The following is a 25,413-nucleotide window of genomic DNA, read 5'->3' as shown; positions in this document are numbered from 1 at the left end:
GTGGTAGTGGTAGTAGTAGTAGTAGTAGTAGTAGTAGTAGTAGTAGTAGTAGTAATGGTAGTAGTAGTGGTGGTAGTGGTATTAGTAGTAGTAGAAGTAGTATTAGTAGTAGTATTAGTGGTAGTGGTAGTGGTGGTAGTGGTAGTGGTAGTAGAGGTAGTAATGGTAGTAGTAGTGGTGGTAGTGGTATTAGTAGTAGTAGAAGTAGTATTAGTAGTAGTATTAGTGGTAGTGGTAGTGGTGGTAGCAGTAGCAGCAGTAGCAGTAGCAGTAGTAGCAGTAGCAGTATTAGTATTATTATTAGTAGTAGTAGCAGCAGTAGCAGTAGCAGTAGTAGCAGTAGCAGTATTATTATTATTATTATTAGTAGTAGTAGTAGTAGTAGCAGTAGTAGCAGTAGCAGTAGCAGTAGTAGTAGTAGCAGTAGCAGTAGTAGCAGTAGCAGTAGCAGTAGCAGTAGCAGTAGCAGTAGTAGTAGTAGCAGTAGTAGCAGTAGCAGTATTATTATTATTATTAGCAGTAGCAGTAGCAGTAGCAGTAGTAGCAGTATTAGTATTATTATTATTAGTAGTAGTAGTAGCAGTAGTAGCAGTAGCAGTAGCAGTAGTAGTAGTAGCAGTAGCAGTAGTAGCAGTAGCAGTAGCAGTAGCAGTAGCAGTAGCAGTAGCAGTAGCAGTAGTAGAAGTAGCAGTAGCAGTAGTGGTAGTAGTAATAGTAGTAGTAGTAGTAGTAGTAGTAGTAGTAGTAGTAAAATTAGGTGTTATGGGGAACAGGATCAGGCTTTCTCATCTCAACCAGTGCTCCAAGACTGGTCCATGAAAGGCTGTGGTATGTACTGTCCTGTCTTGGGGAAATTTCACCGATATATATAATATCCTTTTCTGTTTTGTCAACAAGAGTAGCCTATGTGACGGCAACGGGGTTTCTTCTCTTTCTGTCGTCTATCGATCATTTGTCGAAATAAACATATATTATTATATAACATTTAGTGAAATATCATAAAATATCAGTGATATAAAAGTGTTATCAGTCACTCATTGTAGAAAGTGTTATCTTCACTGTAAGAAAGCCGGAACTATTTTGCTGCTGGCATTTTAAAATAAAGGTAAATTGCTAAAAGTTATATATTAAATAGAAAATTTCATGTTTTTTGTCAAATATGATTTATATCTCATCTCGTGAGGTTTGCAATTATATCACATTCGTCACACAAGCACGACTCGTGCGATATGATTGAAAACTTCACGAGATAAGATATAAATCATATTTTACAACAAAAAAAACCCCGATGAAATATTATCTATTTAGACATCAAATAGCCGTGGTTTAAAGATGTGCTGAGGTGCTATACAATAACAATAACAATAGCTGCCATGTTACGGCAGCGGATTTCTTATCTAAATATTAACCACCACAAGAAAGACGCCTAGTAGCCGCTGTTTTTTTATGCATTAGGATTTTTCCAATCCAGCCAGCACTCCACGACTGGTATATATTAAAAGTCATAGTGTTTTCATTTATCTCTGGGAAACTACGTATACAAGTTCTCTGATATTAGTTAAGAATAGTCACTCGCTAGCATCATGTTTTTGCTCTTTTTCGTGTTAGACACGTAAAACATGTAAGTCACTGATTAAAAACATTCTGCCAGGAAGTCGTTACACATTCCCTTTTTTCTGCAAATCCACAGCCATTTTTTTTTTGTTAAGACTGGTTTTCATTATGTGTTGGACACGCAACGTCTATCAGCATTTGTGTATCTGTCAGAATACCCCCTCAAGACGGTTATGACTCGACGTTTTCTGAATAATGGGCATAGCTTGCATAACAATGCGAAGAAGTCAGTGCTTTTGGGGGGTTTTTTTCTGTGTATTTGTTTCGTAATAAGTGGTAGTTTTGAAAGCTAAATTGTTGTAGATAACGATCCTTTCGTACATTGACACGTGCTGGATGAAGAGTGGTGTGTGTGGGGATAGGGTGGGGTGGGGTGGGGTGTATCTGTAACACAGCCCTCGTCTGGGGTGCGGTGGGTCCAACGACTGATCATTGAAAGACTCTCGTTTCCAACACCCACCCACCCCTCCGCCCCCGTATGGAATACGTCATGATTTGTAAAGTTAAAGTTTGTTTTGTTTAACGACACCACTAGAGCACATTGATTAATTAATCATCAGCGATTGGGTGTCAAACATTTGGTAATTCTGGCACACAGTCGTCAGAGGAAACCCGATACATTTTCCCCATCAGCAGCAAGGAATCTTTTACATGCACTTTCCCACAGACAGGACAGCACATATCACGGCCTTTGACCAGTTATGGTGTCATGATTTGTATATTAAAGGCCACGAGACAGAGACAGAGAGAGAGAGAGAGAGAGAGAGAGAGAGAGAGAGAGAGAGAGAGAGAGAGAGAGACAGACACACACACACACACACACACACACACACACGCACACACACACAGACAGACAGACAGACAGAGAGAGAGGGTGGAGAGGGAGAGGGATGGCCAAACCATTCATATACCAATATTAATTTCATTCGTATTAATACATTTATGGTAATCATACTCTGGCACGTGTCTTTTTCTTACATCCATCTCTCTCTTGAGGCGTTTCGTGCGTGCATTTGACTCTAGCAGACGACACGAATTGTCAGGAACGTGCCTCGTGTTAATTAAGACAGTTCGTTAAGCTTAGGCTACATGACAATCCATACCGACCTTTGTCGAACTCTGCGACCAAGATGATTTAATCATACCAAACACGCGTTATTGTTGTTTGATTGATTCGACCGACATGGACCCTGCTTGTACTTAATGGAAGTAACAAGCAAACACTGCACCGCCAAACAAAATGTCCACTCTGCGCAATTTCGACATTTTATTTTTAAAATGGCCCAAGGGACGTTGCATGATGGCGCAGCTGGACGCTTGGATTGTCCGGTTTTGATTGCAACATGCTTAACAAGTTCCAGTAATAGCTTTCTGACTTAGCGGTGGCGCGGACAATTGAACCACTAAATAGTCCAAAAAAATACACACTGTACTAGTATACGCCAGATTCCATTGGCCCATATTTTGTATGCGTATGCGTATGGATATGCAAATGCAAAACCGGCATTGGTGGCGTCGTGGTTAAGCAATCGGATATAAGGCTGGCAGGTACAGAGTTCACATCCCGGTACCGGCTCTCACCCAGAACGAGTTTTAACGACTCAATGGGTAGGTGTAAGGCCACTACACCCTCTTCTTTCCCACTAACCACTAACAATTAACAACTAACCCACTGTCCTGGACAGACAGCCCAGATAACTGAGGTGTGTGCCCAGGACAGCGTGCTTGAACCTTCATTGTATATACGCACGAAAATATGTTGAAATGAAATGAAACGAATGCGTATGCATATGTGCGTTGCGTATGTGTAATTCGTAAAGCGTTGTCCGCAAACACATTATTTACTCATTCATTTATAGTTTATTTTTGTGCTCATATCCAATTAAGGTTCAAGCATGCTGTACTGGATACAGACCTCAGCTATCCGGGCTGTCTGTTCTTGATAGTGCATTACTGATTATGAAGTAGTGAGAGAGAAGTCAGTGTGTATTGGCCTTACACCTACCCATTGAGTCTTTAAACTCTTTGTGGATGGGAGCCGGTACCGGGATGCGAACCTAGTACCTACCAACATTGAGCACGTTGGCTTAACCACTACACATCCGGTAGAAATACTTAGCTCGAGTCTTCCTCTTGTGGCTGCCGTTATGTGACTACCATTTATCTGACAAACGCACCTCGCGGGAGTGTCTTCGCTGTGAAATTAATATTAATGTTCCTTCTTCTCTCTGATTAAATGGTCTGACAAGATAAGCAAACACTGAGGAACTGCAACTAACGACATGCCATAAAGCAATCGCGCGGAGTGCGATCAATTTCAGGCTCCGCTTTATGGTCGCAATTAACGCAGCGGTCAGAGATTCCCGCATGAGATGTGCTAGGTCATAGGGTCGATCCCCTCTATGGACCTATTGTTTGTTATTTCAGTTCTGAACTGAAATTATCAAATATTAAGATTTATAGCTGCTAAACGGTACTTACATCACGAGGAAAAAACATGAAAAGAAAACAAAAGAAAAATAACAGATCTTAGACACGGTATTCACTGGTATGGCACAGTGCATCCTTTAAAATAGTAGAATACAAAATTTTAATTTAATTGTGTGTGCCAATGGAGGAAGAAGGTGATACAAGCAGGCGCGTAGAACCAGGGAGTACAGTGGGAGCGGGGCTGTGCCCCTCACTCAAGGACGTAAGTGTACATTTTGTGTTCTACCCTATATAAATAAATAAAGAAAACCCTTCCACTAGAGACTGTGCTCCTTACACCACCCCAACCACCCTCAGTGGTAAAGCGCTCGCTTGGTGCGCGGTCGGTTTGGGATCGATCCCTGTCAGTGGGCACATTGGGGTTTTTCTTGCTCGAGCCAGTGCACCACGACTGTGTATCAAAGGCCGTGGTGTGTGCTATCCTGTCTATGAGATGGTGCATATAAAAGATCCCTTGCTGCTAATCGAAAAGAGTAGCCCTCAATATCTGTTTGGTCCATAACCATATGTCCGACGCCATATAACCGTTTCTTTCCTTCCTTCCTGACCTCCCATCCACCCCAGGCATCATTCCTACGGGCCTGACAAGGCATTAAGTACTCCGATGGCCTCGTCAGACTGGCATTGGCGTGAGGCTATATATTTTATAAACAACAGGCCCATAAAACTAGTGCATACAGAATTAATGGCTCTTTAGCTATGAAATGTCATTTAGCAAACACAACACTTAAACCGGAGGGTACAAACACATTTCTCTGTCATCCCTGCATAACGAAAGTGGATAAAAATAATAGGTAGAAATAAAGACTTCGCTGATTGGTTTGACTTCCTGTTTGCTAAGGGAAAGCGTGTATAAATACGCCAGACTTCCGCTTGGCGCCATGGGATTGAGAGTAATTACTCGTGGACTTCCGGTAATGGAAATGTATGCATCCCATGTGTATCATGAGTTGGAGGGATGCTTCTCAATTTATCTGTTCCCTGGTGCGACAATGTATTGATCTAGGCGCGTTCGGCATCACCCGACCCTCGGCATGCTGAATATCTATTGATTTCAATTTACTACAGTTACACGTCCGCACCATTCCATTGATGCAGCTAACCATTATGAAAGTAAAGTTTGTTTTATTAAACGACGCAACTAGAGCACATTGATTTTTTATCTTATCATCGGCTATTGGACGTCAAACATATGGTCATTATGACACTAGTTTTTTTTAGAGGAAACCCGCTGTCGCCACATAGGTTACTCTTTTACGACAGGCAGCAAGGGATCTTTTATTTGCGCTTCCCACAGGCAGGATAGCACAAACCATGGCCTTTGTTGAACCAGTTATGGATCACTGGTCGGTGCAAGTGGTTTACACCTACCCATTGAGCCTTGCGGAGCACTTACTCGGGGTTTGGAGTCAGTATCTGGATTAAAAATCCCATGCCTCGACTGGGATCCGAACCCAGTACCTACCAGCCTGTAGACCGATGGTCTAACCACGACGCCACCGAGGCCGGTCTAATCATTATGATGTAGGGAGGTACACAATGTAGGTACTGGTTTATCATCCATATTTTAAGGATTCTGACACCGTGATAGGGTGGAAGCGTGAAAAAAGGCTATGGAGAATTAAAAAAACAAAAACATTTGGAGAAAAAGCTTAGATAAAATCTTAACAGGATAAAAGGAAAACAACAAACAAACATCATCCCCCCCCCCCCCCCCAAAAAAAAATAAAAAAAATAAAAAATAAATAAATAAATAAATAAATAAATAATAATAATAATAAACACACACACACACACACACACACACACACACACAATCACAGAAATACAAATTGCAGTATTGACTGATTGGTCGATGTATGATGTAGACCGTAACTGGCGTATTAATTACAGTACGTTGTGGACCCATAGGCAGGCACGACGGAATCAAAAATATTATTGGTAGTAAATCTTAAGGCAGAGATGAATTTTACTTCAGGAAATTACATTTCAGGACATCTAGTTTTCAAACTTTTACGGGGGAGCATGCCCCCGAAACCCTTAGAAACTTTGCTTTGTTCCCTCGATCTCAGTCAGCCCCCCCCCCCCCCCCCCAAATGTCTACTTGCTTCTGCCGTGCCTGATAGAGGCATATGATGGAGGGGAGATGTCACTAGGGAAGTGAGCTTTCTTATAATCGGGGTGGGGGGGGGGGGGGGATCAAGAACCTAATTAATCACATGTTAGACATCAAATAGCCGTAGTTTAAAATCTGCTAGAGAGTCGGTGAACATTAAAAAAAAATATCTCCTTATAGATCTACACTTTATAAATTATAAATGCTGTTTTCCTCACGTGATGTCATGCAGTAGTGCCGAAAGGTTTATTGCGAGCAAGACTACCAGCGAATGTTCTCAGACATATTAAGTTTGTAGGATCACTGGTCATCTCCTCTGATCCGGCCGCCTAGTGACCGCCACGGACTTAAGTAACTTAACGGCCGGTAGTACGTCAAGTCATTATCAGGACATAACTAAGCTTTATTCTCAAGTGGGAAATATGGACAAATCGATCGGATTACAAACCTTCGCATCTCATGCAAGAGCTCTACCTTTCATTTTAACTTATTTTCGTGCTTATATTCAATTATCATTCAAGCACGCTGTCCAGGGCGCACACCTCAGCTATCTGGGCTGTCTCTCCAGGACAGAGGGTTAGTGGTGTTACACCTACCCACTGAATCGTTAAAAACTCGCTGTCACGGTACATGCTCTTAAATTTGTTTCGCCTGTGGCGATTTTAATTGTGTTAGAGGGCCGTGTGCAGTTTATTGCCCGTAGCCCAGGTGGACAACTTGTTACGTAATACTTTGCGCGATCTGGCTTTCCAATATGCACTTAGTCCCGCTGTGGAGGCCATGTGGCGAGTAGTTACGTAATACCTCTGCGAGTGCGGTTTTACAACCGTGATTTTGGCGACGATGGCGTCAGTAGTCTGACGATCAGAGAGAAATAATACGTACGCTAGGAGAGATGAAATATGAGATGATACGTGAGGTGCCGCCTTGTTCCCCCAGGCCATTCTGATTTTGAAATAAATAGCTAGGATTTAGAGATATCTAGGAGAACGAATAGGAAGGCTCCGAAGGAACGTTAGTCCGGTTGGACTTTGGTAAATATCATTTCTGCTCTGTGTATAACCTTGATGTGATTGATGTGACTTTAAATATTTTAATACTGTATTATACCGATATTCTTTAGACAGTGTCTTCGGTCATTTGACGAAGTAAATCGTAGACTTATTGTTCTAACATTATATGAGTATTTGGTAATATAAAGCTTAGCCAGTCATCCCAGCCGACCTGGGTAAACTGTAGGTTATTGTCTTTATTGTGATAAGTATTAATTCTGTGTTACAAGATTACTGAAAGAGTAGTTAGGGTTAATTAAAAATTAACCCGTTAGGAATAGAGCTGTAATTCCTTTATTAATTAAGTTCCCCAAGAAGCGTTCTAAATTATCACACGTTACTGAACGAGTAGTAAGGGTTAATTATAAATTAACCAGTTAGGAATGGTGTTGTAATTCCTTTATTAATTAACTTCTCCTGTAAGCGTTTCTCAACTATCACACGTGTGGGTGTGGTGTAACGGTGAAGTGATTCGCATATTGTGTAACTAGACACCTAGAGATTAACTAATTAAGTGATCAGTTCTGGGTTGTTATTATTGTTGTTATTAATTTACTACTACGGCTGTACATTTGTCAGCGTAGATTTATACAGATTCCAAAGTGTATTGTGTTTTTGTTGTGTTTTCTAGAGAACTAACGTGCTATATTATATATACTTTATATAAGATCGTATCTCTGATCATACCTAGAGACGAGCCATACTAGGTTTAACAGCCTGTTACAGAGAGATCTAATAGATATACAGTTAGGAGAGATATTTTGATAATCGTGTTTTACTCAGTTACGGGAATTATAGAATCCCCGTGACACTCGCTTTGGATGGGAGTCGGTACCGAACTGCAAACCCAGTACCTACCAGGCTTAACCACGACGCCACCGAGGCCGATAGGACATGACTACCTCTTCTGTCTTCTCAGTAATTATGGTACTGGGAATGTGTATGTATCTGAATGGTATATGTTCTCTCTCCCCTTTTCCTTTCTCTCTTCGTATCTCTGTGTCTATCTCTTTGTCGTTCTCTCTCTCTCGCTCTCTCTCTCTCTCTCTCTCTCTCTCTCTCTCTCTCTCTCTCTCTCTCTCTCTCTCTCTCTCTCTCTCTCAGAGAGGGGGAAGACAGATGGCGGGAGAGACAGAGACATACAGAGATACAGACACACACACAGACGGAGTGTGTGTGTGTGTGTGTGTGTCTGTGTGTGTTCGTGTAGTGTAGTTTTGTAGAGAGAGAGGAGAGAGAGAGAGAGAGAGAGAGAGAGAGAGAGAGAGAGAGACAGACAGACAGACAGACAGACAGACAGACGGAGCCTATATAATTTAACAATATTTCTAGACACTCTTTTTAGAAATTGGTATACCCTCTTAAATGTTCTCTTTCTAACTGTCTGTAAACGTCTTGTAGTCTTCTGATCCTGACGAGGAATCCTTGGTCTTTGTGTTGGACGTATATCATCTTAAGCAAACAAGATTCACAAATAAATACTGGAAGACTTTGTAATGTAAATAGCTGACTGGGCTAACAAATCACATGCTTCCAAATCAATAACGCCGCCTCTGGGGATAAGCACTCAAAGACAGTTTTTCGAAGGTCGTAATATGATTGACCCGGCGCCGTCTTTGAACTGGAGTGATGGATATATTCCAAATCAACTGGGGCTATTGGTTAAATTAGTTATATACAACAGACAAGCTCCACAATGGTGGTCAAATTGGCATCAATTACCCAGGAAATGGTATTCGCTGTAGAAATCAAGAAAACAATGGTGTTATTGAGTGAATGGTCATTGGAAAACTTTTCTGTGGTCGAGAAAATAATGCTGTTATTGAGTGAATGGTCATTGGAAACATTTTCTGTGGTCATTAAAAACTAGAGTGGGGAACGTTTTCTGTCCTGTCATTGACAGAACACTCTGGCGAAGTCAGAGGTTGTGCTCACGACAGGCGTGCTTGAACAGTTCTCTGATGGAAGCATGCCAAAACTTACCCACACCCATGTTTTCTCTGGTCAAGAAAACAATGGTGTTTATTCATTGAATGTTCAGTGGAAACGTTTTCTGTAGTATTCTTGATATATAAGATTTTATATTAGTTTTATGGTTTAGGTCTGAACCTTATAGAGATTATTGAAAGTGCATATTAAATATCAGTGTCTGTATATTCAATGTGTTTCTGGTCGTGTTAATGTTTGTAATTTTTTTTACCGCAGCGTAAGCTATCGTTGTTTACCGTGCTATGTAAGTTAACGTGTTTCAGCCATAAAACTTACCACAAGTTATTAGTCAACCGTAGCTACGATTCGTTTGCGAAAAGGGGCTTTGAGCCCCGTTCCACGAAGCTGTTTTTGTGTTAAGATAATTTTAAGTGCATGAGGTAGTTATGCACGTACGGTGATCTTAGGGCTAAGATCGCTTTGTGGAACGAGGCCCTGAACTGATTCATAGCTACATATACAAAATGAATATAATTTATACCTAAAAGACTAATTCTGTTTCGTATAGTCACATGTTACTAAACAGTGACAGGCACAGCGGAAGCGAGTAGACATTGGAGGGGCTGACTGAGATTGAGGGCGTAAAGTTTCTAGGAGGTTCAGGAGTATGCTCCCCCGTAAAATTCTGGAAACAAGATTTCCTGAAATGCAATTTCCTGCATTCTACAAGTAAAATGTATCTCTGCCTTAAGATTAACTACCAATAATATTTTTTATTCAGTATTATTGAGGGGGATAGAGCTCCCCCAGACACATTGCTCCGCCGTGCCTGAGTTAGTGAGTGAGTGTGAGAGTGAGAAAGAAAGAGATAAATATGACAGGCAGAGAGACAGAAAGACAGAGACAGACGGACTGAGATATTGGGAGAGAGGAGAGGGAGAGAAATTGAGAAAAAGGAGAGAAAGAAAAAGTGAGAGAGACTGAAACATTGATATCTAACTTAACACGGTTATTTGCTGCAATATTATCTTGTGTGTCATGAAACAAACCTTGTTCTCTTACAGGCCTGGATGTGACCATCTTCCCCAAAGTGAACCCGGTGTGGGTCCTAGAGGGAACGCCCATCTCTCTTACCTGTCAAGTGAAGGCAGACAAGGATGTGATGCCAAAGTGGTTCAAACACTACATTCCTCTCAACGACTATGGCTTTGAAATTTCCCGCTCAGTTAACACTGACCCAGTTACTGGAATCGTAGAATCGAACGTGACCGCCACGAGAATGGATGCGCAGATAGATGCGTATGGAGTCTATCTGTGTCAGGCTAACGTCAAGGAGAAGATGAAGAATGTTCACGTATTCTCTGGTAACTTCCGGTTCATTTTGTTAAATAACTTCCGGTTATATAACGGTGTACATTTTCAAGGCTTTCATTACTGTAGTGGTTAAACCATCGGACTTAAGGGTTCCAATCACTAACCTACTGTCCTAGACAGACAGCCCAGATAGCTGAAGTGCAGTGGCGTACCTAGGATATGGCAGGTATGGCACATGCCCAGGTCGTCATTTGAAGGGGCCCGCCACTGAGCAGTTTCTGTTAAAGTCAGACGTAATCAGATGTTTGGACAGGGGCGCAATTTCAGTGCTTGCCATAGGCACTATTTTCCGTAGATACGCCACTGCTGAAGTGTGTGCCCAGGACACGAGCTGAGCACGAAAATAAGTATACATGAAATGTATGGTAACAGACACTTTAGATTATATTGAGCACCCTCAGTCACACATCTTTTATTTTCTTATCACCTTTATATTGCCTGTCCTGAGTGACCTCCAATATAAAATGCTGGTTACTCATTGATATTAAGGGATTGGTATTATTTTTATGGGTGTTCTTTTGTAAAAAGGAATTCTTGAGAGGAATTTTCAAACGATCTTCAGGTTATTGCCATGAATTCCATCTAGGTTATTGTCTGTGCCTTACGGGCGTTACAATTCTAGCGCCTCGCATGGGCGTACATGGGGGGGGGGGGGGTGTTCTATGGGTTCGACCGAACCCCCCCCCCCCCCTGAAATCGCTTTTTTTATAATTTAATATATCTGACTGATATCTGACATTATTATATTTACTCAACATAGAAATATATGCCCAATATCTCTGCAATCTATTTTGGAACCCCCCCTTTTCAAAATCCTATGTATTGGAACCCCCATTTTCAAAATCCTATGTACGCCCATGCCTCGTCATTGGCGGACATAACACTACAGTGGACATAAATTGGCATCAGTTAATGTTCTGTTTCTGCATGGTAAACGTATCTATCTATATATCTTTTTCTGTCTGTCTGTTTATCTGTCTGTCTATCTGTTTATCTGTCTGTCTGTTTATCTGTCTGTATATACCTATCTATCCATTATAGGCGCGTGTATAATGTGGGGGGGGGGGGAGGGGGAGGGTCGGTGGTTGAAACAACCCTCTCTTAAGTAAAACAATTTGTTTCACCCATAAACCTCGCTTACCAGTCTAGACCGCCTGCTAAACATCGATTCATTCACCCATCGTTCCATCCATCTACTCACCCGCCGATCCATCCATCCATATATGGGTTTTCTTCAATGACATATGAATTCTTTTTTCTTTTTTTAAAAACAATAATAAAAAAATTATAATTTAAAAACCACAGAAATGGAAGGCTCCTATAACTCCATATAAATTTCATTCAGTTAAATCCACGCCGTACATCTGAGACAAAATCTAAACTCTGCAAGGTGTTGTGAGCACGCGCCCAGCAGATGACAAACACAAGTTGTGGTCATACTTCTGTTTGTGTGTCTTGTATACTCGTTTGTCTTGTTTGTCAGATCAATATGTCTGAACCACTCAGCCTCTGTCGTAATATTTGAAAGCCGTGTCTTGTTTCAGTATTCTTACAAAATTCAAACATCACCGTCGGCGAGGACGTGACCATCATCTGCGACCCGCAGCTGTCGTTGGAGCAGTTAAACGTGAAATGGAGCAAGGGCGGCCGCCCTGTCCGTGAGATCCCCGGATTGAAAGAGAGGCTAAAGCTTTCTCAAAACAACTACACGCTCACTATAAAGAATGCTAGTAAGTATAAAATATTTAACATATTTGTCTGTAATATTTATATTTTTTCGGAGCCCTTTATGCCTTTTTTAAAAATATAAATATATATTTTTAAAATGTAATGGGTTTGGTTTTTTACACACAATAGCTAATATATTTTTTGTGTCTTGGGATCATTAATAAAATCATCGATTAATTTTTTGTGTCATGGGATCGTGAAGTTTTAATTCATTGATTCATTGATTGATTCATTGATTGATTCATTGATTGATTCATTGATTGATTCATTGATTCATTCATTCATACATTCATTGGTATACGGTTTTATTATATAACATTTAGTGAAAAATCTTAAAATATCAGTGGAATAAACGTTTTATCAGTCACTCAGTGACAATAACACATTTTAGAACATTTTATGTTTTTGTCAAATATGATTTATATCTCTTCTCGTGAACTTTGCAATCATTGCAAACTTCATTCGTAGAGATATAAATCATATTTGACAAAAACATGAAATATCTTCTATTTATTGGTCTATTGGAAGTAATTGGTTTATATTTTATTGTCGATACTGGATACTGCCACGATCATAAATAACTACTGATTATAAAATGCAATTATGATTATAAAATGCTACATCATATATTTAGTTAATGAATGAATTAAAATAATGAAAATGCATTCTGGTTTCTTGATTTCCAAAAACTAGAGCACATTGATTAATCAATTATCGGTTACTGGATGTCAAACATTTCTTAGAGGAAGGAAGGAAGAAAATGTTTTATTTAACATCGCACTCAACACATTTTATTTAAGGTTATATTGCGTCAGACATATGATTAAGGACCACACAAATATTGAGAGAGGAAACCCGCTGTCGCCACTTCATGGGCTACTCTTTTCGATTAGCGGCAAGGGATCTTTTATATGCAACATCCCATAAACAGGATAGTACATACCACGGCTTTTGTTACACCAGTTGTGGAGCACTGGCTGGAACGAAAGAAAGAAAGAAATGTTTTATTTAACGACGCACTCAACACATTGTATTTACGGTTATGTCGCGTCAGACATATGGTTAAGGACCACACGGATATTGAGAGAGGAAACCCGCTGTCGCCACTTCATGGGCTACTCTTTTCGATTACCAGGAAGGGATCTTTTATATGCACTGGAACGAAGTCTTAGAGGAACCCACTACATTTTTCCATTAGCAGCAAGGGATATTTTATATGCAGTTTCTCAGACAGCACAGCACAAACCACGGTCTTTGTTATACCAGTCGTCTGGCACTCGTTGTGACGAAAAAACCTAAACAGATATTATGTCCACCAAGGGGATTCAGTCATTCGATCCAAGCAACTCAGGCAAGAGCTCTACTAAGCTAGATCACACCCACTAGTCTCCCAAACACCGAATAAATAGCAGAATGGCGTCCCATAAGAGAATTTTCTGGATTTATAAGCTTTACTTTCCATCGAGAAATAAATAATGTCCTCCAATGACAATGCAGCACCAACAGTCAAGTCTTGCTAACAGTGGGTTTCGCAGTAAAATGATCGTTTGCGTGCAGTACCAGTCCATCTTGCTGCAGTTATTAGACAACTGATGGTATTCATGAAGAATATTGAATAACAAATTATTCTGTGAGGTTTTAAAACATGGAGCTATCGTTTTACGCTATTTTCGTTGGTGACGCCACGTTTGTCTAATCATGGTATTCGACTTTTGATACTGGCGAACGAAAAAAGAAAACGAACGTCTGTTGAATGTGATATATTTTATTAATGTCCCCATACACTAGTCAAATACTAATGGTTCATTGCAAGAATGTTCTGGATTGTTTTGAATGAAGATTCCAAGCAAAGTTGATCCACGGAATGCGGAAAAGTAAGAAATATTTGTATAACAACACTTCAGAACATTTTAAACTACAAGTTTTGTGTGTGTGTAACAATGTTTTTTCGCTCGAAACTTCGGGGAGAAAGATGGGGGAGGAAGGGTGTAAAGCCGTTGTTGTCACTTAGTCTAACCCTGTCGAAAAGCAGCAAAATGGTGGAGTTTTTTTATATGAACATTTTCCCTCAGGTGAGCGATCTACCACTCGGTTAAACTTGTCTTCTATAACATAGGAACTTCTTGGGGGCTGGAAACAAACACTTAACATTTGATTCCATTTGACTCAATAGTGATCGGACACATTAGGACAACCAGAAACACATTGAATATACAGACGCCTATATTCTAAAGAGGATTAAAAAATCAATGTGCTCTGATGGTGTCGTTAAACAAAACAAACAAACAAACTTGTCCGGGTGTGGTCACACGCTTTTGTCCAGCTAGGCCGTGTGTGTTTCTTTGTGGGACCCGTTTGCTGGGTTCGATTTCCCAGACTCATTATTCATGAATGATGACATCCAGACCAGTGTGTCATGGCGTGTGTAGACCGTCCAGTCGGATGAACGCCAAATGCGGCTTCACGCTCGTGGCCTATCAATATCGGCATTATCGCTAGAACACATTAGATGTGATCCATGGGTTTTCTTTATCCAGCTCATTTTATACCATATGTGTGGCACGTGCAACTCGTTTTGGTGTACATGTCTGTGTACAAATGCTGAAATTTCATGTTTTGTTAGTTTTCATTTGAAGTGTTTTGGAAGCACGTATTGTTTTAATAGTTTTGGATATGGTCTCTCCGACAATTTCCGCATTATATCATATGTGTTTTTTTGTTTTGTTTTGATGGTTGTTGTTGTTGTTTCTTTTCGGTTTTTGTTTGTTTTTGTTGTTTGTTTCTTTGTTTGGGGTTGTTTTTGTTTGTTTGTTTGGTCGGTTGTTTGGGTTTTTTTGTGTGGATGAGACAGTAATCTTACAAATGTGATAGCAATAATAATTGAAAATAAAGTGATGCGTTTTCAATGGAGTTCAGTATATAGTAGAAACTGCAGCCTTAGTTTATTCTGATCATCTCGTTTCAGTGGCGAACGACTCCGGAGAATATCAATGTAACATCGTCTTCCTAGCCGGAACTCAGTCAGAGCAGTCGTTTCCTCAAACTGTCAAGATGTTCGGTAAACTTTTTATTTCAAACAGTTTATTTTCGTCCAATTATATCGGTGTGCGTATACTGCTATAGCATTGATACCTTAAAGGCGCTCCTTCACGGATTAATTAAATCATAGTGGAATGGATTCCCTGTCACTCTGTCGTCAATTAAAAACATTTTGAATTCTGGAACTCTCTCACGCTAAGTGAAATTACAACATCTGAATTCCTCTGAGTTTGGGAGTTTCAATGGGCTTAAACGAGAGTAGGGCTCGGCTTAGTAAACTCAGCAAACCAAATTACGTTGTCTGCAATAAATTGGATAATACCCGTCATTTCCTTTTTTATTGCACTCGTTATAACAGTGAACGTTCTTTTCTCAAAGATACGTTTTTTAAATGTCACATCCCATTTAACCCTGTTATAATGTTCAACCCACCTAAACAATATAACAATGATATTAATAAATCAATAATTAATTATGTGTGTGCTACAAGAGTTAGAATTTAACGCATATTCTCTTTCTAATTGTTTTCAAAATGTTGCTTGTCAGTGGGCTGGACTGGCGTTAGGCTGATGGAGATAAACTAAATATTATCCTATTTTGATGGTGTTAAAGTTAACTTACTATTTATAGTTTTATATGATTTATTATAGTATAATGTAGATTATGGTAACATTAGCTTAACTGGAGAATTATATAGTGATGTTCCCCTTTTTTAAAATTTATATTGTAGTAGTTTTCTTAAAGGCGTATTGTCACAGACCACAGACCTATTTAATGGCCTAACAAAATATTACCTGAACAAAAATAATTTGATTTGTCCCTAAATGTACTTTATTCAACCATCTTCATAACCGCCATACTCCATTTATTAATGATATTTTGTAAAATAATTGAATTATGGCAATGATCCATAATTCAAAAACTAAAACTGCCGAGAGGGTTGGCATGGATTTCACTCCATCATGGTTCAGTAAAGGTAATGCGATAGCTAGATTTGGTTTCCAACAATTAATGTAATTTTTATATATTATCTATTTTTAGAGAAATAAGATCCTTAAATCCGTGACAGTATGCCTTTAAGGCTTTACTGTTTGATGAATTAACTTTACTAGAGGCATTCAAACAGGAGTCGAAACGATCGATAATTACTGTCTACTTTCGGGTCCGCGTGATCTCCTCGCCTTTCGTCCCTTTGTTCAGACGGATCCGGCTTCTCAAAATCTGAATTTCAGCACAGCACTACACCTTCAACGTCTAATGACTATCAATCTAGGGATTTTCTTGACGGGATGCAACCCATCTCGTCCCTATAAGTTGTACACCCAAACGGCCTTAACGAGGCCACTCACGTGGACATATAGATCGGACTTTAAAACTTTTAGACCTTCGTTCAAAATTGTATGTCAAAATTACTTTATTTTTTAATATTATTAAATAGTCCGATCCTCTCTTCTTTATCTTATTTATTTTTGGACTGTCCTTCTAAAATGCTCCAAATTATATAAATATTTGGCCGAGCAGACAACTCTACCCCCCCCCCCCCCCCCCCCTCCATCTCGAGTCAGGCCACCGATCTTATCGGAGGCAGGACTCGGGATGGGCGTGTTCGAAACCCTAGTGGTATATGGGCACGTTAAACTAGATATCTATCTATCGTCCCTTTGGCTTTAAAAAAGCCTAGTGTTAGAGCGTGTGTGTCTGGTTGCTGTTGTATCATGTTTGGCAGCGCTACCACCCTCGACCTGGCGTCTGACATGATATGTTATTTATCATTTTATATTAGAAGACAGGAAAGTCCGCGTCACATAGGTGCCATATGTCACTTCCTGCCTTTTATTTTACACTATATAATTTTTTAATTTATTTATTGTAAGTAAGTGATGGATAGATGGTGTATGTATGATCATCGGGCGACGGGCATTGGTTGTGCTTACATCTAGCAGTGTTGGTACTTCCTGCCTGTCGCCGCTAGTGTGTAAGGTTGTATGACTGAAATTAATTTGGTTGTGGCGTTATTTTTGTAGTAGAAGAGCATGGGCGGATCCAGGAAATATTTTTAGGGGGGGGACCAAAAAAGAAGGGCACATTGACTCGTCAAAAGGGCACCTTACTACAAGTTTTGATATTTACAATTAATATGAATTCCTACAGTTCTACGTCATAATATACTAGCAATAATGAAGTAAATTGGCGTCACTCGCGTTAGAACCTCAATGGGGCCCCATTGAGACTCAATAACACAGACACATATCTGCAAGCTTGCGCATGTACACGAAAATCTTGATTTCATTTATCTACAATATAATTATTGTTTACTTAAAAAAAAAAAAATTCTACAAACAAAAAGGGCACTTGGACATTTTGAGGGCACTTGAACAATTTTTGGGGGGGACGCGTCCCCCTGGTCCCCCCCCCCCTTGGATCCGCCCATGAAGAGGGAGGGTGAAATACACATAGGTGTTTGGAACCCTCCCTCTTTTCTTAACTTATGAATTTTAAATTTATAGTAATTAAATATGTTGCTAACTTCCTCTTAGCATTTTATCAAATGTTTTAATTATACATGTACTTTCTTTTAAACTCAAACAGGTTTTAAACTGGCATTAATTTAATCAGTCCCTATTTATTATAAATAAATGAAAATAGCCGGACTGACACTTGGGGCCGTCCATTTAACGATTAGTGGTCATCTGGACAACCTCATGGTTTATATAGCAATGACGTTTGTCATCCGTATAGGTGACGCACCCCTTCCATGGTAGGGTGCTTTTTGGGTGCGGTAGGGCGAAAGCGGTTTCGGCCGATAGTTTTTGCCTGGTAGGAGGCCTTCCCCCCTCCCCCGGCGCGCCTGCCCCATGGAAATCCTTCCCGGCTACCTTTGGGCGTAGCCTGGTGTTTGATCGCATCCCGGATTGGGCGTGATGCTCCCCCCTTTGTGAACCCTTTGTCCTCCAGGGCTAAATATGATAATTATAATGTTTATATTAATAATTATAGTATATTAAAATATTTTAGACAAGCCCGATCGAAATTAGCACCAAATCAAATAATATATAACGTTATATATCCTGGATTAAATCTTTTTTCAAGAAGCTTTAAACTTATATATATATATATATATATATATATATATATATATATATATATATATAGCTATATATATTAATTGTAAAATTACCCCTCCCCCCTTATTAGGTTATTTAGAACCCGGTCTTACCGTCTAAATTTTGAAATTGTCCTTATCATACTACTACCCCCTATCAACCTCCCCCCCCCCCCCCCCCCTCCCGCCATGGAATCGCAGGCTGGCGAAGTCAGAACCCGAGTCCATTGTGGGCGTGCCTGAACCGTAAGGAGGTGGGCACGTTAATACAGTTCCCTTCCCCTCTGAATTCCTCGCATCTTTTCGGCGAAAATATTTCCGCTGCCGGAAATAGTCGAAATGTTCCGATAGTATGAGTGTTAACAATATTTAATATATAACAATCTGTGGGTTTTCTTATTATTGACTCGTAGTATGTTTCTTCTACGTCACCAAAAAGGGGTACATAACAAGCCTCATGTTAGTAGTCATCTATATAAAAACTGGACCAGTAACAAGTACCGTATAACACGTGTATTTGGCATGCAAAACGTCATGTTTGAGGTGTAGGCTACTACGTAATACTTAATATACAAGCTATATTAAGCATTTTGACAGGACATAACACGTGATACTTGATTGATCACGTGATCGTTGACGTGTAGACATACATATTTAATGTGAAGCACTTGATAGTTTAAGTTACTTTACATAATGTATACTTATAATCCATGTCTTATCTTTTAGGAAAACCGTTCTTTTCTGATCGCAACATTTCTAAACCAGAAATCGAAGTTACGAAGAACGCGACAGTAAATATTTATTGCCCAGTCCATGGATACCCGACCCCTGACGTAACGTGGCTTAAGGGGGACGACATCTTGGAACCGAACGACAAGATCATTATAAATGACCACAAGGGGGAGCTGACCTCGTCACACCTACAGATTATCGACGCCCAGGAGGATGATATCGGTCACTACATGTGCAACGCGGAAAATTCTCTGGGAAGAACATTCAAGAAATTTCAAATTAAAATGGACGGAATTAGTGGAGCATCACGTGTCTCGTACATTCTCGGTCACGTGATTGTGTTCTCGGTGACAATGTTTCTCTGCTTCCTGTAAGATTTGGCAATTGTGTAATTAAAAAACTCCCCCTCCCCCCCACTCCCCCCGCCAACAAAAAAAAAGAAGAAAAAAGAAAAAAAAAGGAAATCGTGTTCAAATACTGGAACATCAGGTTGACATACTTTAATCACAGAACGCTAATGTGAAGGATCGTGCGTTGAAAAGAATCTATCAGTTAAAACACACCCAACAGCGAAAAGTATTGTTTGGGTTGTAGTCGAGATGTACGATCAATACTCGAATAATGGAGATTATTGAAAGATGTTTGGTTTTAATGGATTACTGTTATTTCTGGTCCTCGTGAGCTGATGCATGGGAGTGTTCAGGTGCGCTCCTCGTGGCCGAACTTTGAACTGCATCAATATCCCAATACCCCTTGTTTGTCTGTTGAATATAATGACCCTTCTCCCCACCATTTTTATTTTTTCCACGGTGAAGTATATAATATATGGGTAGACGGAAAGTTTCTGGGGATGATCGTTAATGTAATTCGGCATACTATAGATGCCCTTTTTAGTAACACCCAATCCCTAGAAAAACCCTACACCCATCTCTGGTACTGTATTGCTATGGTGAGAATGTTCAAATAGGATCCTGCTCGAGCGTGTTATCGCGTGAAGGATCTTTCAAGGCAATTTTCCACAGATTTTATCGTCGAAAACAATGTGCTCAGAACAAGAAGGAAAAGGGCAAAAAATGCATTGTTCGAGTTGGCTGTTTGACTACAGTAATGATTGACATTTCACGATGAATTGGCAAAAGCACTCATTTTACCATTTCATGGAGGTGTCTAGTTTATGATAAATACACTTCCAGGAGGAAATGCGCTGACATTTTCGTTACAGTATTTTAGCTACATTTTAAATGACTTGATAGACGTCTGAAAATTTCGAAAGCGAGTTAGACATGTTACTATTATTTGTGTAAATAATGTATAATATGTTACTTAATATTTATTTGAACTATGTAAGAAAACGAAAACTAATTGCTAGGATTGCTAGGCAATGAAAAGACTTAAAAAGTAAATAATGAACGGGTGTGACCGTGTTTTTAGAAAACCGTATAGCCATGTTAGACATCTTGTTTCTGAACCTTAATTAAAGTTAAAGTTTTTTTTTAGTTGAACGACGCCATTGAGCACATTGGTTTGTTAATCATCGGCTACTGGATGTCAAAACATTTGGTAATTTTTACATACCAGTATAGTCTTAAAGCCATTTTTTCCAATAGTAGTAAGGGATCTTTTATAAGCACCATCCCACAGACAGGATAACACATACCACGGCTTTTGATATACCAGTCATGGTGCACTAGCTGGAACGAGAAATAGCCCAATAGGCTCACCAACGGGTGTGGATCCCACACCGACCGCACATCAATCAAACGCTTTACCATAGGGCTATGCCCTCCCCCCCCCCCCCCCCCCCCCGAGGCTTGATTAAACTACGACTATACCATATTAAATTAACGGTTTCCGATTATTATTATTATTATTATTATTATTATTATTGTTATTGTTATTATTTTAGGAGGCGATTTATAACAACTAGCGTAGCTAGGATTTTGTAAATGGGGAGGGCCGACATTGGTGGGCCGACAGGAAAATATATACGTGGTGGGGAAAAAGAGGTATGACATGGCGGGGGTGAGAGGTCCTTGGCCACCCATTTGACTACGCTAGTGTTTATAATGGTGAGCAGAAGGGGCGTAGGCTGGGGCGGGCTTCGGACGAACACCCCCCCCCCCCCCCCAACCCCCGCTGAGGCTAAAACATTTTTTGCATTGCAGTATTAGATTATTCATATAGGTGTCCATGGAAAATGTCAAGAGTCATAGTCGAACACCCACCGGGTCCAGTCAACGCTACGCCCCTGAGCAGCATTAAGCCTTATTGTTGTCAGTGATGACCTTTAACTGACATTCGATTTGCCACACGAGAGCCGTTTCCACTTCATCACTCTCACGCTGTATCGACCACCGGATATTGCGACTGGGTGAAGGCAGAGGCGATCACACGTGAACTCGTACACTATTCTATATGTAAACATCGTCTCCTAACAGCCGTCACAGAGAGAATGAATGTTTGTTTAACGACACCTCAGCACAATTTTATTTACTGGCAATATTATTATTCATGGATGTGACTGACGTTTTGGCAGTAAACGTGACATCAGGGCCCCGTTTCACGAAGTGATCTTAGCCCTAAGATCACCGTAACTGCACAGATATTATATGCACTTAAGGTGATCTTAGTGCTAAGATCGCTTTGTGGAACGGGGCCCAGTTACCATCGCTTTACCAAAATGGGTATTGAAATTGAAAATGATACTCAGTGTAACATTGTTAAGACATTTTCTCGTTTAGTTTTTTCATATTATAAATCCATGACATTTTAAGTAACATTTTACATCTATACGGCTAGATATTTGGCAATAAATGTCAAATACATATTGTAGTTAAAACTCAGCATGTTACTATTAATACTCTTCTTTTTTTAAATGTAGCTTTCTGTCATTACAAATGCATGACATTTTATGTTCTATTTTACACCTATTTAAGAGAGCACCCAAACATGACGTCATTTATTATTATTATTATTATTATTATGATTAAACACATAGGGAGATGATTTATATTGTACTTATATTTGTATTGGTAGAAATACATTTAGCTGGGCGGAAGTGGTAGAAAACCACCAAAAGGCAAATTTAGTACATATAAATATTTATGTCTGTTTTACAATTTTAACAATTCAGTGATTGAAACCGACTACAAAAGTGCGGTTATTCAAAACATCCACCCCACAACGGATAGAACTAACTGCACGATGCCACGTTTATTTCAGGAAACGTCAATAAAGTATTAAATGATGTTTGTTATTCTCGTGTACTGAATCATGTCACATGTCTTATTTATCGTATGCATATTATATTTAGTTATTACATACGTGTCATTTCTAAAGCTTTAAACGGTTACATTACACTTATTGTCTTCGACACTAATTAGATGGATGTATTTCCCTAGAAAGCTTTGAAAATAATTTCGAGAGGTAACCGATTTTTACATAATGTAAATGTTTGCTTCTATTTATGCTTACTGTCTTTAATATCAATTTTGTATATGCGATTGTACATGTATATAGTCTCGTATAGAGAGATTGTGTGTATGTGCGTGCATGTATATGTGTGTGTGCGTGCGTGTGTGTCAGAGAGAGAGAGAGAGAGAGAGAGAGAGAGAGAGAGAGAGAGAGAGAGAGAGAGAGAGAGAGAGAGAGAGCTATTTAATGTTAACAAAAATGGCATTGTATAAATAAAGATACAGTATTGTATACATGTATATTATTTGGAATGTTTATTACAGTAGTCGATTTCTCATTTTAAATTGGGGTTTGTTTTGATAGCAGTGTTATGAATATGTATCTATCAAATTAAAGTTGTAATGTTTAACATATGCATATTTAAACATAAAATTTTAGAATAGATAGTCGTGTTTAATTTTCTTTCCATCATGTGACATTCTTCGATTTATATTGTCCATAATTTTCAAAATATATAGATGACATAGAATGCAGTGTTATCGATATGAAAGCACCGTGTACGTCCCTGTTCTAAACTATTTAGTTGTACAGTGTACTAAAAATGGCGATTTAAGATAATATTATATTGTCTGTATGTGTGAAAGTAATACTTGTTGATGGGTGTATACTAGCAAATCAAATCCCATAAACGACAATAGTAACACATGTGGCTAAACCCCTACCTGCAGCGTATCAATCGACATAAACACCACGGATATAAACGCTATCGCCCTCACCCTTAAAGTGAATCAGAAACAATTGGGGGGGGGGGGGGGGGGTCAAGCTGCTCATTTCAGAGATAACGGATAACGTCTATGACTACCCTAGTACCGCACAAAATTTCAGTACTTTTTTTAATATAGGTACCCCACATGTTTCAAGTACAAGGTTTTGTGTTTTCCACTGACACGAGATTGCACCTTTAAATCTTTTGAACAATGAGCTATAGGGACGTTCAACAATTAGCGCAAAATGTGTCGCTTTTTAAAATACCCTCACCCCTTTATAATACCTCCCGTTTCACTATGACGTAATGTAATCAATATTATTTGATTTTCTGTTTGAATTTTTGTTTATTTTATTTAGTAATAAATACTTAATAGAAAGAAAGAAATGTTTTATTTAACGACGCACTCAACACATTTTATTTACGGTTATATGGAGTCATACATATGGTTAAGGACCACACAGATTTTGAGAGGAAACCCGCTGTCGCCACTACATGGGCTACTCTTTCCGATTAGCAGCAAGGGATCTTTTATTTGCGCTTCTCTACTTGATAGAAAATCGTATGTTGAAGAACAAAATATCAATGACTGGCTACGTTTCATTTCATAAATAAAAATCAGACTTGTTTTAAAAACAGTACGTAACTCTGGACAAACATCTACGTCCCTCATAATGTTTCGTAACGTAGCCTATCCCATGATATCCCCCCCCCCCCCCATAATTAATCAACGGCCCCTATAAAAAAATAATTCTTGTTAAACAGCAATATTCATGAGATTGCCATTGTAACATGTTTCCGAGTACTAACAGCAGTTTTAATGAATAAAGTTACACATGAATACATTGTCATGTTTTGAACACCAGTGCCTCTATATTCTGTGTGTTTCTGGTCGTCCACTCAACAATTCCGTACTTACGAAAACAAAAATATTTACATTTCAAAATAAAATGAAGTTTGATCTACTACAGGTATTAATCTAATATGTAAGTTTAATCGTTGACAAGGCTCAATATAGTAGTACTACATTTTGCCAAATTATCTATTAAACTTCAAAATAGCAAAAACCTTCATTTTGCAACAAAATATCAATAATTACATTAAATGTTTTCGCCAAATTGATATAAAATTCGCCAATTGTTTTAAAAGTTCGCAATTAGCGAATGGCAGCGCTAGCTCTATTGTCTGAAACGGGACAATAGTGGCAAACTCAGGACAGTTTTAATGTTTGTGATTTGCTTTTGTTTTTTCGTTTGTTTGTTTTTTCAGGGCTTCTAGATTATGGTAGCCCCACTCCCATGGCTAGTGATATTCAGTGTTTGGCTAGTAAATAATTACTATAACTAGCCCGACGGCTAGTGGAAACAAAACCTTTTCAAATACTGCATTTACATATTTCGTAAATGTAAATATCCTGCCCCCTCTTTCCACCCCAATCTAAGGATTTGTAAGCTCAATCTCCCTCTTTAGGTGACACATCTGATTATTACTATTAGTAAAATTGTATTTATTTAAAGTAGGTCTAGTGAATTTTTAATCATGGCTAGTACATTTTTAAAATCACTGATCCCATGGCTAGTGAATTCTTATCAAATTCTACAAGCCCTGGGTTTTTTATTTTAGACATGCATTTTAAGGAATTTAAAATATGTGTTAATGAATGTGTATTATATTTACTTTTAAAAACAATATTCTCAAAACGTTTTAAAAATCGAAAGTTTTCAGTAATTTGTTTTTCCAAAAATATTTGGTAATTTCGAAAACATTTCTTTGACGGTTTTTATTTGTATTATTTTTTCTTTATTATAGAATATTATATTATTCTACAAACTGTTACAAAAATTTTAACTAAGCAACCCCGCCCCCAACATACACACACACACACACACACACACACACACCACCACCACCACCACCACCACAACACACACACACACTCCATTCTTGATTGTCGTTCTTAGTGAAACCACAGTTAGTCTCCCACGAGTTATGTCCCCTACATATACCTTTATCAGCAAGTCTCCGAGTATATATACTCTTCAAAAGAAGAAACGCA

At 39.1% G+C, this 25,413-nt stretch overlaps 1 protein-coding gene across 1 annotated transcript in view; it reads left to right on the top strand.

The window, feature by feature from the left end:
- The window catches only part of LOC121385167 (hemicentin-1-like), a 28,740-nt gene extending 5,705 nt beyond the window's left edge, over positions 1–23,035 (top strand). The window contains exons 2-5 of the mRNA XM_041515718.1: positions 10,266–10,565; positions 12,120–12,305; positions 15,269–15,361; positions 19,172–23,035. Of these exons, the coding sequence (XP_041371652.1) occupies positions 10,266–10,565; positions 12,120–12,305; positions 15,269–15,361; positions 19,172–19,551 (959 nt within the window). The 3' untranslated portion in view covers positions 19,552–23,035. The remainder of the gene's footprint in view (positions 1–10,265; positions 10,566–12,119; positions 12,306–15,268; positions 15,362–19,171) is intronic.
- The last annotated feature ends 2,378 nt before the right edge of the window (positions 23,036–25,413 follow it).

The sequence above is a fragment of the Gigantopelta aegis genome, chromosome 2 (genome assembly GCF_016097555.1).
Source record: "Gigantopelta aegis isolate Gae_Host chromosome 2, Gae_host_genome, whole genome shotgun sequence".
Lineage (NCBI taxonomy): Eukaryota > Metazoa > Mollusca > Gastropoda > Neomphalida > Peltospiridae > Gigantopelta > Gigantopelta aegis.
Note: the sequence above shows the minus strand (reverse complement) of the source record. Positions and strands in the feature narration are given on the sequence as shown.